Below are 15,068 nucleotides of genomic sequence, written 5' to 3' on the forward strand. Positions count from 1 at the left end.
TACCCAGCTGTCCACCACTCACCCCTGCCCCATTTGCATTCATTTATCCGCAAGGCCTTTTTTTTTTTTTGTAACTAGAGGAGGAGGGAGGTCTTTTTAGGGTTGTGCACACATTCTGAGAGACATGGCCGGATCCTAGGACATTGGAGGGCCTGAAGGGTCATCTTTGGTTAGTGGGTGTGAGGGCCAGAAGGTGGCAGAACGGTTCTTGAGCAATTTTGTCAAAAATCCCTCTGCATAAGCAGCCTGGCTCCAGGGCCTGGGAGATGGAATGAAGTGCCGCAAGGGAGACGCCTAAGTCCCATGGAGCCCAGCTCTTCTTGTGACCCAGAGAGGAGCCGCCTTGGGTGCATGAGGAAGCAGGACCCTCGGATGTAACCTGGAAAGGCGTAGGGAGGCCCTGGCATCTGAGCAAGTGTGGTTGCTAGGAAATGGTGGGGTTGGGGTGCTGGAAGGAAAGGCTGACACACGCTGCATTAACTAGAACATTTATGGCCTCTGTGGTTGTCCAACAGCTCAGTAAAGGGGCAGGACCCCATCGGCTCTAACTCTAGGGTGGAAGTGACAGCAGGACCACAGCCCGGCCTCCTTGCTGGACTGAGGGGTCTTTGGCTCCAGAGAATGGACGGGAAGGATGGTGCAAAGAGCTCGTCTCTCCTGAGGTCTCCAAGGTCACGCTGCTACTCCAGGGCTGTAGGGGGAGGATGGGGCAAGGAGACAAAGGAAGTTGTCAGGGAGGTGGAGGACCATGTCCCCAGGGCCCCCCACCCCTCCTGCTCCCTTGCCTGCCCCCGAGCTTCCAGGAAGCCCCTCCCCACGCTCAGCCTGTGCCAGGTTCAGGTTCAGGATGGTAGCGTTGGTCTTCGTGCGAGGGAGGGAAGTTGACTGCGAGAAGAGAGACAGGGTGAAAAGGAATTCTGAGGCTTTGTTGGGGGTAGCCTGCTGCCATCTAACAACCCATGCCCCCCTAAACTTGACCCAGAAAGCAGGGTTTGATAAGTGAATGGACAAAGGAGGGTCTGTGGGGTTGTCTGGCAATGACTGGGTCCCTAATCCTGGCAGCTTCCAGTCTGAGGGGTACACAGACCCTGACTCGGGGTTATGGCTTTGGATAGTGTCCAGTCTGCCGGGGGAGGCAAGACTCCAGATTTAGGGTTGCTATGATCCCTAGTCTTTGGGAGCTTCTAGAATAATGGGTGAAAGAATCTAGCCTTGGCTCAGGAACATGGTCTCTTGGCTTTCTGGGGATGCCCATTCTGATGGAGGAGATGTTGTCCCTGACTCTGGGAGCTCCCAGTGCGATGGAAGAGATATTGTCCCAGACTCTGGGAGCTCCCAGTCTGATGGAGGAGACGTTGTCCCTGACTCTGGGAGCTCCCAGTCTGATGGAGGAGACACTGACCCTGACTCTGGGAGCTCCCAGTCTGATGGAGGAGACATTGACCCTGACTCTGGGAGCTCCCAGTCTGATGGAGGAGACGTTGTCCCTGACTCTGGGAGCTCCCAGTCTGATGGAGGAGACATTGACCCTGACTCTGGGAGCTCCCAGTCTGATGGAGGAGACACTGACCCTGACTCTGGGAGCTCCCAGTCTGATGGAGGAGACACTGACCCTGACTCTGGGAGCTCCCAGTTTGATGGAGGAGACGTTGTCCCTGACTCTGGGAGCTCCCAGTCTGATGGAGGAGACACTGACCCTGACTCTGGGACCTCACAGTCTGATGGAGGAGACGTTGTCCCTGACTCTGGGAGCTCCCAGTCTGATGGAGGAGACACTGACCCTGACCCTGGGAGCTCCCAGTGTGATGGAAGAGACGTTGACCCTGACTCTGGGAGCTCCCAGTCTGATGGAGGAGACATTGTCCCTGACTCTGGGAGCACCCAGTCTGATGGAGGAGACACTGACCCTGACCCTGGGAGCTCCCAGTGTGATGGAAGAGACATTGACCCTGACTCTGGGAGCTCCCAGTCTGATGGAGGAGACACTGACCCTGACCCTGGGAGCTCCCAGTGTGATGGAAGAGACATTGACCCTGACTCTGGGAGCTCCCAGTCTGATGGAGGAGACACTGACCCTGACTCTGGGAGCACCCAGTCTGATGGGGGAGACACGGTCCCCCACATCTGGGGACTCTCAGTCTGATGGAGGAGACATTGTTCCTGATCACCAGAAAGTCCCAATCTATTGGAGGAGACAGAGCCTCAACACCTTGAGCTTACATCCTCATGGAGGAGACTGGCCCTATGCGTTTGAGAGAGAAAGTCCACCCTCTGGTGGTAGAGGTTCTGTCCTCACTTTCACTGGATGGAAAGGAGCAGATGTGACTTCCATCGTCTGGGAGCTCCCAGTATGAAGATGAAGGAATGACCCTTCTTTACTCTATAGCTCTGGTCTGATGGGGGACACGAACTCCCCATTATTAGCTCACTTCCCTAATATGGTGGAGGAAGCAACATTTCCTGTATTTTAGGGTCCACCAGTCTGAAGGAAAAAGGATGCTCCACCCGCAGACTGTGTCCCCTCTTTTAAAACCTTCAGTCTGTTGTACCTCTCATATGAGAGAGAAGCCCAGAGACCCCCCTTCTATAGCCCTCAGTCTGATGGAGAAGGCCTAGCTACCACTGGTTTGGGTCAGGGGCCTCACATGCCCCCCATCCCCATCAGATAAAGGACACAAGATCCTTTGTTCAGTCTGCTATGTGTTTTTGTGTGGGGCATGTCCATCCTTGGTTCACGTCCCCCAATCATATGAGAAACATGTGCCCTTTTTGGGGCCCCTGTCTGAAAAGAGGTGGTTCCCTGTCCCCTTCTGCAAACTCACGGGCCACCTGCATCTCAACTTCTAGCGTCTCTGTCTTGCCCTGCAGCGTGACGGTCTTGAGTGTGTAGCGACCTGCATCGGTGAGGTTCAGCTTCTGCACCAGCAGAGAGCAATTGGCGAAGCCCACCTCCCGGCCGGTGTGCGCCGGGCCCGCGATCCAGTTCCCCGATGGCAGCTGGCTGAGCAGGCGGTTGGGCTCGGAGGCGGATCCGCGGTACCAGGCGTACACCAGCAGGTCCTTGGGGTAGCCCAGGACCGTCAGGGTCACATCCTGGCCCTCCATCGGCTTAGTCGGTACGGGCACAATCGTCATGGCAACGGCCGCCGCTGGGGAGAGAGGGAGGAGGGCCCTGGGTCAGCTGGGCCTGTGGGGGTGTAGTGTCCCCCTCCCACCATTGCCTGCTCCTCTATGCCTCCCCTGCCTGGCTGGCAGGCTCCCCTGCAGGGTTCTGGGAAGGGAGACAGAGGAAGGAGGTGACTTGTGTGGTGGTGGTGCTGGGGACTCTGTACCCCAACAGTGCCTGCCCGGGAGCTCTGTCTCCTCCACCAGATCAGGAATTCCTAGCCTTTAAGACACAAATCAGACTGGGAAATCCCAGAGGGTGGGGTCACGTCTCCTCCATCAGATTGGAAATTCTTCAAATATAGGGGCCGTGTCTCCCCTATTAGATTGGAATTCCGGAATCTGGGGGCCATGTCACCCCGTCGGATGGTTGGAGTTGTATCCCCCAGGCTGTGTCTCTTCTGATAGACTGGAAGACCCCAGGAGGGCTAGAGCTCTCCCATCAGATCAAAAGACTAGAGGGAAGAAGGCACGTCTCCTCCATCAGACTGGAGATTCCTGCAAACTGGGGGCCCTGTCTCCTCCATCAGATTAGGAACTTCCAGACAATTGGGCTGGGTCTCTCCAATCAGGCTGGGAACTCCAGAAGGTTGGAGGACATGTCTCTTCCATGAGACTAGAAATTCCTAGAAAATGGGGGCTTGTACTCCCCCATCAGACTGGGAGTACCCCTAAAATGGGAACTGTGTCTCCTCCATTAGACTAGGAATTATCAAAAAAGAAGGCTATGTCTCCTCAAGACCATGTCTCCCAATCAGAATGGAAGTTCTCCCCTCTGACTGGAAGCTCACTGAGGGTGGATGACATGCCTCCCCTATCACTACTGGAAAATCCATGGAGAGCGAGGCATTGCCTCTTCTATTTGACCGGTAGCTCCTCAATAAAGGGGCCATTTTTACACATCCAAGATCATCTCTCCATGTCTCCTCTATCAGACTGTCCCCTGGGTGGGGAAGAGTGGTGTCTCCTTTTCCTCTGTCTCTCCCCTGCCCCCACTTCAGGGTTGCTGACAGTTCAGGAGGCCCTTGGGGCATGGTACCCACCCCCTACACATACCTGCACACCTTGGACACCCCCCATCTTGGCCTGCATAGGCAGGGCTCGGGGCAGCACCTGAGGTCCTCTGGTCCACCCCCCTGCCTCCTGCCAAGACCAGCTGCCGAGGTCCCAGGCAGCCTGGGGCAGGAGGTTTACTTACCTCTGGGGATGCCATTTCTGCTTTGGGTGAAAGAGTATCCACCCTTTGGATGAGACCCAGCCTGTGAGCGGGAGGGAGGGAGGGAGGGAAGGACCGTTCCCACCGTCCCCAAGGGACAGTGGCCACTTGGGAAGGAATTGAGGTGGAATTAAAGAGGCCCTAATGTTCAAAGCCACCATCTCCAGGGGATGAGAAAATGTCCCCTGAGGATCCCAATGGTTTTGAAAGCACCAGCTATGTCCCCGCTACTACCAGCCCCCAGGTTATTTTAGGACAGAGGCAAGACAGTGCCTCCCTAGCTGTGTTTTTCCATCCACCAACAGAGAGATTTGCTGTGATTTTCCGTGTGTGCATGTGTGTGTGTGCATGTACGTATGTGTATGCCGACTCTGGATTAGATAACCAGGTGATCTACTTGGCTGCAACAGTCCAGCTCTCTTTGTGGCAGAGAGTAGATCAAGCATCTGAGCAGAGAGTGACTGAATTTAGAAAAGGGTGCTCATGTGAAAGGGCATCCAAATATTTTCCCATGCTGCCACCCTTATAATGTAAGAAGTGGGACCCATTTCTCACTTCATCACTCTGCAAAGCAGAGTCTGATTTGCTATTTGGTTTCCAGGAGACAGTTTCAGGGGCTGTCTCTTTTTGATACCTGGGTGAAGAGAATCCACCTGATTTGCCACTTTGTTACTTGGCCAATGAATGGGCCATGACTCCCCCATGACTCCCCCATTTTCCAATCATTTGTTGAGTGAATGGTGACTAACTGTTGGGAGGGCAGCCAAACTGTCACAGTCCGACTTGGGCTCTGAGGGGAGGGAGTGCTAAACAGGGCTGGTGGCCACTCACCAGAGAGCCTGACCACCACTGAGGCAGAACCAGAGAGCAGGGTCTTGGGGTTCTTAGCAATACACGTGTACGTGCCCTCCTGGGCTGCCGTCATGCTGCTGATGTTAAGGTGGTCCTGATCGTTCTTTAGTGCCCTCCCATTGAAGGTCCACATATACTCGGGCTCCGGGCAGGACCGGGACACACACCATAGTGTGAGGGATGTGTTGAAGTCCACCTTAATGGTGCAGCCTGTGCGGGTAATGGAGTCCTGGAGGATGGCCACGCGTTCTGGGCCAACTGTGGGGGCAGGAGGGAGAGAAATGGGGCAGTAGAGGGAGAAGGGAGGAGAGAAGGCTTTTTCTTTTCCAGGCTGGGCCCATAGGAAGGAGGAATTGGGCTGGACACAATTAAAAGTTTTTTTTTTTTTAAATAAAGCCAAAATGACTTTTTTTTCTAAGTCATTCTAAGAGTCTAGGATTCTAGGACTCCAGGAGTTGAAGCTTCTAGGTTCCAGGATTCTAAGATTCTAGAAATCTAGGCTTCTAAGATTCTAGGATTTGGTGGCTCTAAGATTTTAGAATTAGATGGTTCTAGAAAGCTCTGATTCTAGGGTTTCTAGGCTTCTCAGTGTCTAGAACTCAGTGCTTCTGAAATCCAGGTCATAGGATTCTGGGATTCTAGGTTCTAAATTTTTCTACATCATTGGCCTTCATGTACCTCTGTGATTTATTTTCCCAGAATTCCACTGCATATCTGCTGCCCCTGGGAATGACTCTGTGCTTGGATTGTATCTTTTATTTTCTCCCTGCTCCATGCCACCACTCCCTCCCCTGCTCATTCAAAGCCAGGCAACCCCGTATCCCTTCCCTGCAGGAATTTCTTCAAATGGATGTGTTAATCAATTTCGTAGGTGGCCACCAGACTTCACATGATGGGTGAAAGCACATTTTAAGAGGGACCCCTCCCCCTGGCTCCTAGCCCCAGCTTGGGGCCTGACTTGCTGTGTGCCCTTGGGCTGCCTCTCCCAGCCTCAGTTTCCCCGCCTATGAGGTTTGGGCTGCAGGACTCCCTGATGGGGCCAGGAGGACTCACAGTACACGGTCAGGTTGATGGGCTCGCTGCGGCTGGCACTGACCGGGTTCCAGACTTCACACTGGTAGGCTCCGGCCTCTTCCCTGCGGACGCCATGCCGGGTGAGCTCCCGGCCATCAGGGGACAGGCCAAGGCGGATGGCGATGGGCAGGGCCTCGCCATTGAAGAACCAGCGGACCTCGGCGGGACCAGGACTGCTGCACACCAGGCGCAACGTGTCACGGCGCTCCACCAGTGCCGTGTTGTTGGCCGTGATCACTGGCTGGGTCAGGATCTCTGTGGGGGCAAGAGACAGAGGGGGAGGGGGGCGGGCACCGCCTGCTCTGAGGGCCTCCCTCACCCCGCCAAGGGGTACGACCAGATCCTGGCGGTGCCCCTGGGGCCCCAGCCAGAGGGGTAAAGAATGGGAGAGGAGGCAGGAGAAATCCCGGAAGCCATCCTGAAGGAGGTGAGTACTTTAATGTTATTTTACATCTTTTAAAAGGGCTCAAAACTTTTTTTATTCTTTTTTATTTTTACAGAGGGATTGGGAGGGAGTTGGGACGGCTTGGCTGAAGTGGAGGGGGATATATATGTGTGTGTGTGTGCGTGTGGGGTGTCTCACCATAGACCTGCACGTGTCCGTAGCCCACCTCGGTCTGAAATTGCCTGTTGAGGGTCTGCAGGATGTAGGTGCCCGAGTGGCTAGGCAGGACGCCCCGGATGTCCAGGCTGCCGTCGGGGCCCACGGCCTCCCGCCCCGTGTGGGCCGGCCCCGGGGTCTCGTCGCCCGTGCTCACGATATAGCTGGCCACCAGGTAGGCCAGGCTGAGGGCAGGCCCCGCATACCAGTTGTAGGCAAGCAGCTCTCCTGAAAGCCCGCGGACCACCAGTGTGATGTTGTCTCCCTCGGTTGGCTGGGCAGGCTCAGGCGTGATGGAAATTTCCGCCCTGGCACTCAGGAACGTGGCTGAGAAAGAGGCAAGGGAGGGGCCAGGTGAGGTGGGCTTGCTGGGTCCCCCCCCCCACACACACACACTGGACAGACGGGGAGACGCAGGCCTCATGCACAGAGCCGGGAATTGAACCTGGAGCCTTCGGACTCCCATCGTCAGAGACACTTATTCTTTCTGGCATACAGCAAGTGCTCAGTGATGGTAGCAGGTGTAGGGTCTCCACCCCAGGGAAGGGCGTGTAATGAGGACAGAATGCCATGGTCTGAGAACCTAGCCTTGCACGTCCAGTACATGGCAAGGGATTTTTGCTTCTAGTGGCACCCAGAGAGTTTTCCCATCATGAGAGTCACAAAACCGGGTCTTGGGCAGTCAGAACTGCCCCATTCAGTCCAGCTAATTTCACAGTCCCATGTTGGACGGCTGTACCTGCCCCTCTGTCCCACTCTTCAGGCTCGACCCCAGAAGAAAGTGGGGTTATGACTGATACATCCCACTCCTTTTCTCCCCCTCAAACTGCACAGAGACGCCCCCAGCCTGCTTGTCTGGTCCGAGCTGTTTGGGTTTGATTTGTGCCTGGTTGCCTGGAACGGGTGGCCCTGGTGGTTCTCACGTGGGAAACACTTGCCTGCCCAGCTGGGTTTCTGGTACTTTCCATGCCTGGGAGGGCGGGCTCTGGGTCTGGCACCCAGTCCCCACCGCTTCCTGGCTGGGTGACCCCTGGCCAGGAGCTTCACCTCTTTGAACCTCAGTTTTCTCGTCTGTGAAGTGGGGGTTGGAAATGGGCTGGCCTCATTTGTTAGCACGCAGAAAGCACTTAGATCAGCTCCAGGCCCAAGGTAAGTGCTAACAAATACTGGTGCTGGTGGCCTCCCAACAGCCCTGTGAGCGAGGCCCATTTCACAGACAGGGAAACTGAGGCTGAGAAGGGGAAGGCATCTGCCCCCAACCACATCTTCAGGAAAGGACCGAGATGCTGGATAAAACTCACCTGAGGCAAGGCTTCCGTAGCCGGTTGACAGTAAAGGTTTGTCAAACGAACAAAGGGACAGGGGTGGTGCGCTACCCTGGCTTGTGCTCTCATCTTAGAAATACCCACAGCCCACCTGGTAAGGCTGTCTGGGTGCCACCCCGGCCTGCCCCTAGCTGGTGCCTTTCCGAGGAGCAACCTATGTCTGTGGGTGGCCGAGCTGCCCTCCCTCCCCAGTGTGCTGGGACTTGTGGCTCACCCGCTAGGGATGGGGGTCCCTTCCCCTCCCCTGAGGCTGGAGGGGCCGAGGGGCAGCGGGGCATGCTTCTTGCTCACCACTGAGGAGGAGCCAGCTGCACCCGGCCAGTGCCATCCTTTATCCCCAAACCCGGTCTGGGAGTCGGTGCCTGCGTCCGGATGCTCCGAGACCCTTCCCGGCTGGGGCTTGGCTCCGTCTGGCTCGGGACCTGGGAGGGTTCGGGAATTTGGAACCAGGGGAGATCACCTGAATTTGGAGGGATCGAGTCACCACAGATCTGGGGCCCCGTGTGGGCACCAGGCGGGTGTGGCGGGCACCAGGGGGCATGACCTGGCCAGGCCTCCTGGGGCAGTTGCCTAACCCTCTTTGTGCCGAGGGCCTGGATTTGGTTCTGGGAGGAGAACCAGGTCAGTGGGGAGGAAGGAGGAGGGGCAGGGGAAGATTTTAGGGCAGTTTGTACCCATGGCCCAGGCCAGGGCCCCACTGGTGAGCTTGGAGGTCACCAAGGAATAAAAGCGGTAAAGGGTGACTACCATTCTCCCAGCCTCAATGTGGAAGGTGACCTACAGGGGTCATCTCAGTGACGTCAGAACTATCCCCTTACGTGGGCAGATGGGGACACTGAGGCACTGGGCAAGGGACTCTGGCTTGCCCACGTTCCTGCTGGGAGAAGGGTTTGCGCATCCTCACTGGTTAGTGAGAATGGTGCCCTGCTGCCCCCAGGCCCCTCTGGTCTCAGGGAGGGAGGGGGTATCCCCAGCTGGGGAGAGGGAAAGTGTGAGCCAGAAGTCCCAGGATGCTGGGGAGGGAGGGCAGCTCTGCTTTCCGCAGGCAGAGTCAGACAGCTCCTTGAAGGGAGGAGGCTGGCGTGGCCTCATGCTTCCTTTTGGGCTCTGCTTCTTGGTAGAATTCCACACATGCTCTCTTCCCTTCTTGAGGCCTCATTTTCCCCATCTGTCATATGGGTATATGGTGGAGGCTTCGGGGTCAGAGAAAGGCAGAAATAAAGCCAGAATTCTAAAGGTGGATTGTGATTTTAAATCGGGCTGGAGCCTCTTGCTGAGTCTCCATTTACTGCTCTGAAAATGAGGATGGACGGGGAGTTACCATGAGTGGGCATATGCGTTTCTGTTTGGGATGATGAAAAAATTGGACAAGGGGTGGTAGGCTGGCGGCACACACGGTGAATGTGATTATCGCCACTCAACTGCACACTTGCAATTGGCCGCAATGGGAAATTCTGTGTTGCACATATATCACCCCAACAAAAATTAAAAAAAGAGAATGGTATTAACCCTCCACTAGGGCTGTTGAGAGAAGCTGGGGAGATGCCACGTGGCAGGAATTTGGGCAGGGCCGGTGGAGTCGGGCCCCAAACATGAGACCTAGCTGGTGTCACTCATTAAAAGTGTGGGTGTGGGCCCCAGCTCCACGCCCCCTGCCTTGGCACCCTGTGCGAATTATGGAATCTGCCGGCCTCAGCTTCCTCTTCTGTAAAATGGGGATGACACTAGTGCCTGCCTCGTAGAGCCACTGTGAGGATAAAATGAACAAATACACGTGCTCGCCCCAGAGCCTGGCATGCAGTAAGGGCTCAGTGCATCACATAGCCATTCGTTCAGAACATTTATTGAGCACGTTCTGGGTGGCAGGCACTGCTCGAGGTGCTGGGGAAGCAGCAGGGAGCAGGACAGGCAAAATCCCTGCCCGCGTGGGGCCGCCAGGGGTGGGCTCAACCAGGCAAAAGGTAAGATGGAGTCCCCGTCAGATGGAGCCACTAAGCACTGTTGGGAGAAATAAAGCCAGAATTCTAAAGGTGGATTGTGATTTTAAATCGGGCTGGGGCTGTCAGGGAAGGTGTTTCTGGGAAGGCCGAGGCCACGGGGTGATGGGGGGCTGGGGGTGCATTCCCGACAGGCATCTTCTTATTGATGCTTCTGGGTATTGGCCTCGCAGAGGCCCTGGCCTCCGGCTTCCGGGCAGGTGCTGTACCTGAGGTTCACCTGTCCTGGTTTCCCCCCGGCTCCGGCTCCGTGTCCTCGGCTGCCCTCGCAGGGTGGGGCTCTGAGGCAGCGCAGGGGGAGGGCAGTTGGCAGGCGGGGGTGGGAGGGGGCAGGTGAGGCCAGGTGAGAGGCATGGGTGACCTGGCTCCCCTACCTGTGGCCTCACCTCACCCTGGTTCTGAGTCCGGGCGTTGTCCAGGATGCCTCCCCCGCCTGTCCCTGAGCACCTGCCACTCACTCACCTGGTCCCAGCCTGACCTTGGCCTCTTCCCCCAGACCCTTTCCTCCTCCTGGTCCTGGTATCAGGGAAGGCGCCACAGCCGGCCCGGTCGTGGCCCCAGCTCGCCACACCCTAAGGCTCCTGCTTCTTAAATATCTCCTCCCACGCACCGTCCCTCACCTCAGCCCCCTGCCCTGGTCCAGCGCCACTGCTCCTGCTTGGGTCGCCCCCTCCCCCCCACCCCAGACTCTTCCCTGGTCTTGGCCCCTGCGCCCCCATCCTCCCTCTGTGTGGTGGCCAGACGGCCTTTCTAAAGCACAAACCTGCCTCTGCCCCTGCTCTGAACATGCTGTGACTCCCCTGAGTCCTCAGCAGAAAGCTCAGGCTGCTTGCTGTGGCCCCTGAGGCCTGGCCCCTGCCCGCTTGACCGCCTCATGGGAAGCCCCTTCCTTCTGGGACCCTCTGCTCCAGCCATTCCGTGTCACCTGCACTCATCTCCCATGTCCCCGCTTCCCTCTGCCTGGCCCCTCCATTTCATGTTCTGCCCAACAACTCTTCCTCTTCCAAGAAGCCCTCCCTGACTCCCAGGTTGGGTCAGTTGCCCACCCTGGGCACCCTCAGGCCCCGGGCTCCCCCATCCCAGCCCAGCCCACTCTGGGCCGCCATTGTTGGGGTCGGACCTGCCTCTCCCACTGGGCTCTGAGCCCCAGGAGGACAGGGTGGGGCTGTTGTGGTCCCCTTAGGGGCCCAAGAAGTGTTTGTGGAACCGGACACCGGGTGTGGCTGACCCAGAGAGATGGGTCTCCAGAGAGTCGCAGGTTTCCGGTGATTTCTCGTCTGCCAAGGAGCATGATGAGGCTGTGGCTCCAAGAGGCTTTGAGCAGAACCCGGTTTAGGTTCCGTCCCCATGGTGGCTCCCCTCCATCCCATAACCTCGCACCCTCCTTTCTCTGTCTGCTGCCCTTGCCCTGCCCACTGCCCCCCAGTGCCTCCTCCAGGGATTAGTCATATGGAGAGCTCCAGTTTCTGCAGCTTTGTAAACACCTACTATGCGCCAGGGCTGGCACTTGGGAGGGAGGTGACCCTGAGCAGGGACCGTCACCTCTCTGTGATTTGGGGTGGGTCGAAAATTCAAGGCCGGCTGCCTTGGAATGGGTGCTGGGTTCATGGGGGCCATAGTTCCCTCACCGCTCAGTGAACGACTGCTGAGCATCCACTACGTGCTGGCACCAGGCTGGGTGCTGGGGTTACCAGCACGGACGGCAGAGCTGAAAATCTCTGCTCCGGGGAGCTGAACTGTCCGTGGGGGAGATGATACTAGACAAATAAACACAAACATATAAAATACGCTACATTAGGCAGAGCTAATGCTTTGGAGAAAAATAGAGCAGGGGCAGAGGGGAGCAAGGGTGGTGAGCGGAGCAGGTTTATTAGGGCGGAGGAGAGACCCAGAAAGGGATCCATGCTGAAATCTGGGGGAAGTGTTCCAGGCAGAGGGAACAGCAAGTGCAAAGGCCTTGAGACACGGGAAGCGTGAAGGGCCCAGTGTGGGAACAAGAGGGCAGGAGACGAGGGCACTTCATTTCATGTCAAAATCAGAATGTTTTTGGATATGTTGGGCTAAATAAAATACATTATTAAAGTTAATTTCTTTTCTCTACTCCACTTTTTAAGCTTTTCTTGGTCTGGCATGTTAATTGAATGTTAAATATTAAATTGCATGTTAATTAAATATTAAATATGCATGTTGGCTAGATGCATATTTCTGCCAGACAGTCCTGGCCCAGGCAGGAAGTGCTGGTGGCTGGGTGGCGAAGGGATAGTGGTCAGAGTGTAGATCTCTCTTTTTTTCGTATTCTGTATGGTGGAGGTCACATTTCATTCTTTTTCCATGTGAGCATCCCTTTGGGAAGTGCACAGGCTGGAATCTGAACCCCGGTCTCCCGCATGGCAGGTGAGAATCCTACCACGGAACTACCCTTGCGCCACCTGGAGCATAGCCCTCTTTTGCTAATGATACCATGACCCTTTTGCCATCATCTAGCCCCTACCTCCCAAACCCTTGTTGACCCCACTTTGCAAACGAGGAAACTGAGGCTTAGTGTTATTGCTTCCAGAGGTAAGTCTTATCTCCTCTGCATAGCCAGCTGGTGACAGGTTCTGTGACCTTGATTTCTCAGTTCTTTCCCCACCCCGCCCTCTTATCTCACTCTTATTCATTCCCACTGGGAGCCGAGGAGGGCGGGGTAGGGAGGGGCGGGACCCTCTCTGTCTTATCTCTGGGACTCCGCCCACCGTTGACAAACTCGATATTTGTTAGGTGGAAATGGGGGCCTTGGGCCGAGGCCTCCTGTGGCAAGACCCTCGTCCTGTCTCCCAGGGCTCAGAGGAGGAGGTGGCTGGAGCTGAGCGCTTAACTGCTGGAGTCGATTTCTGGAACCCCTTCCCCTCCTCCTCTTATCACTCCAGGGTGGGGCCGAGGCCGCCGCAGTATTTGTTCAAGGATCTGACCTCAGGGAGTGGCTTCCTGTGCTGGCCTGGCAGGCGCGGGCCTGGGAGGCTGCTCTTGGGGTGAAAGGCCCCCCCTCCCACCCCCCCTGATTCCTCACTCTAGAAAGAGCACCCAGACTGATGCGCAGGAATTGGGGGAGCCTCTGGGCCTCCGCCCAGGCTCTCCCCTTTGCCTGCAAACCCACCCTTCCTCCCTCCCTCGGGTTTTTCCAAGGTATTCATTCTTTCACTCAACAAATATTTGTTGAGCCCTGTGATGATGCGCCAGGCTGTGTTCTAGGTGCCGGGGAGCCTTACAAAATCCCTTCCCATGTGCGGCTAAATCCTAATAGAGGGAGATGGCCAATGATCGGAAAACAAGTACAATGCGTAATGTCAGGCAAGCATAAGTGCTATAAGGGGATAGACAGGGATAGTGGTGGCTCCTTTAGCTGCACGGCTCTGAGAGGGCCTCTCCGAGGAGGTGACCCAAAGGAGGTGATGGAGGAGGAAGCCTTTGGGTATCTGGGGGGAAGAGGGTTTTGGGGAGAAGGCACAGCAAGTGCAAAGGTCCTGAGGCAGGCGTGTCTTTGCTGAGTGTGAGGATGTCAAGGAGGCTTGTGTGGCTGGAAGTGAGCGAGAGAGAGGGGGGAGTTGGGAGGAGGGGGGAGAGGGAGCGGAGTGGCTAACTCTGGATGCCAAATGGTCCGTTTTAGATCCTTTTGGCTGGTCCAAGTCATGGGAAGACCCGATGTGGGGTAGGAGCATGGGGCAGGGAGAGAAGGAAAGGGCCCCTAGGTCTGGGACAACGGGCTTGTAAGCCCTGCCAAAGGTGGGCAAGTTTAAGGGGCTGGGCTTTTCTGGAAGGTGGTCGAGAGCAGGAAGGCAGGGCAGAGTTAGGCAGATGGAAGTAAGCGGAGAGGGAGCCAGGGCTCCCAAAAGGGCTGGAAGGGCCTGGCTGGGGTGGGGGCTCTTCTCGCTGGGCCTCAGTTTTCCCCATTAGGAAAATAGGAAGGGTCTGGACTTGGGTTTAGCGCTATGGTTAAAAACAATGATGTTATTAATAATAATAAAACCAGTTAACATTTTTAATTGATATTTATTATATTTTCACATACCATGTAGTCAACCAAACAAACCGCTTTTTATTATGGAAAATTTCATACATCCATCAAAGGTAGGGAGAACGCCCCCTCCCCTGGCCCCCCCATCTCCCCCGACACCCCCCTCCCCCGGCCCCTCCCCCTGCCCCACTTCCTGCTCCCGGTGGGTCTTTCCTCTTTTCCACCCACACCCCTCTCCCATGTTATCTGAAAGCAAATCTAAGCCCTCGTATCGTTTTCTTTATAGATACTTCAGCTGGACTCTAAAAGATAAGGACTCCAAAAAAAAAAAGGAACAAAAGTACTCTAAAAAACGCACTGGCAATGCTGCTGTTTCACCTAAAAAGTGAAAATAAAATGAACAACCGTTCCTTAACATCTTCAAATATCCCTTCGATGTTAGAATTATTAACAAACGCCATGATCTCTTTACCAGCTTCTTTGGGGCAGAATTCATAGACTACCAAATCCGCCTGGTGCAGGCAGTGCGATTACCCAGGTTTAGATAGTGCCATCACCTGGAAAGTCCCTGCGTTCCTGCTGCCCGTCAGTCTGAATGCTTTTTACAGTTGGCAGATTTGACTCAGGATCCAGAAAGGATTAAGTACCTTGAAATTTTTCCTCCAGCGGTGGAATGCTTTTCTCAGACTAAATCTTAAATGGAACTCCCGTGCGTATGATACATAAAAAGACCCCACTCCAAACTCCTCCCTGCCTCCCCCAGGTACGGGGCGGGGGGCGGGGTGGGGGGGAAGCCTCCCGGTGGCTGCAGGTGGGGGGTGCAGCACGGACTGGTAGAAGGTGT

The 15,068-nt window shown here is 55.8% G+C and overlaps 1 protein-coding gene across 1 annotated transcript; it reads right to left on the reverse strand.

Annotated features, from left to right (window-relative positions):
* Nucleotides 1–820: 820 nt before the first annotated feature.
* CEACAM16 (CEA cell adhesion molecule 16, tectorial membrane component) lies at nucleotides 821–8,561 on the reverse strand. Its single transcript, XM_077133606.1, has 6 exons — nucleotides 8,525–8,561; nucleotides 6,891–7,235; nucleotides 6,287–6,562; nucleotides 5,213–5,491; nucleotides 2,823–3,149; nucleotides 821–885 (listed from the first exon to the last, which is right to left on the reverse strand). The coding sequence occupies exons 1-6, from the start codon at nucleotides 8,559–8,561 to the stop codon at nucleotides 821–823; spliced, it is 1,329 nt and encodes a 442-aa protein (XP_076989721.1).
* Between the last annotated feature and the right edge of the window lie 6,507 nt (nucleotides 8,562–15,068).

The sequence above is a fragment of the Tamandua tetradactyla genome, chromosome 16, assembly GCF_023851605.1.
Source record: "Tamandua tetradactyla isolate mTamTet1 chromosome 16, mTamTet1.pri, whole genome shotgun sequence".
Lineage (NCBI taxonomy): Eukaryota > Metazoa > Chordata > Mammalia > Pilosa > Myrmecophagidae > Tamandua > Tamandua tetradactyla.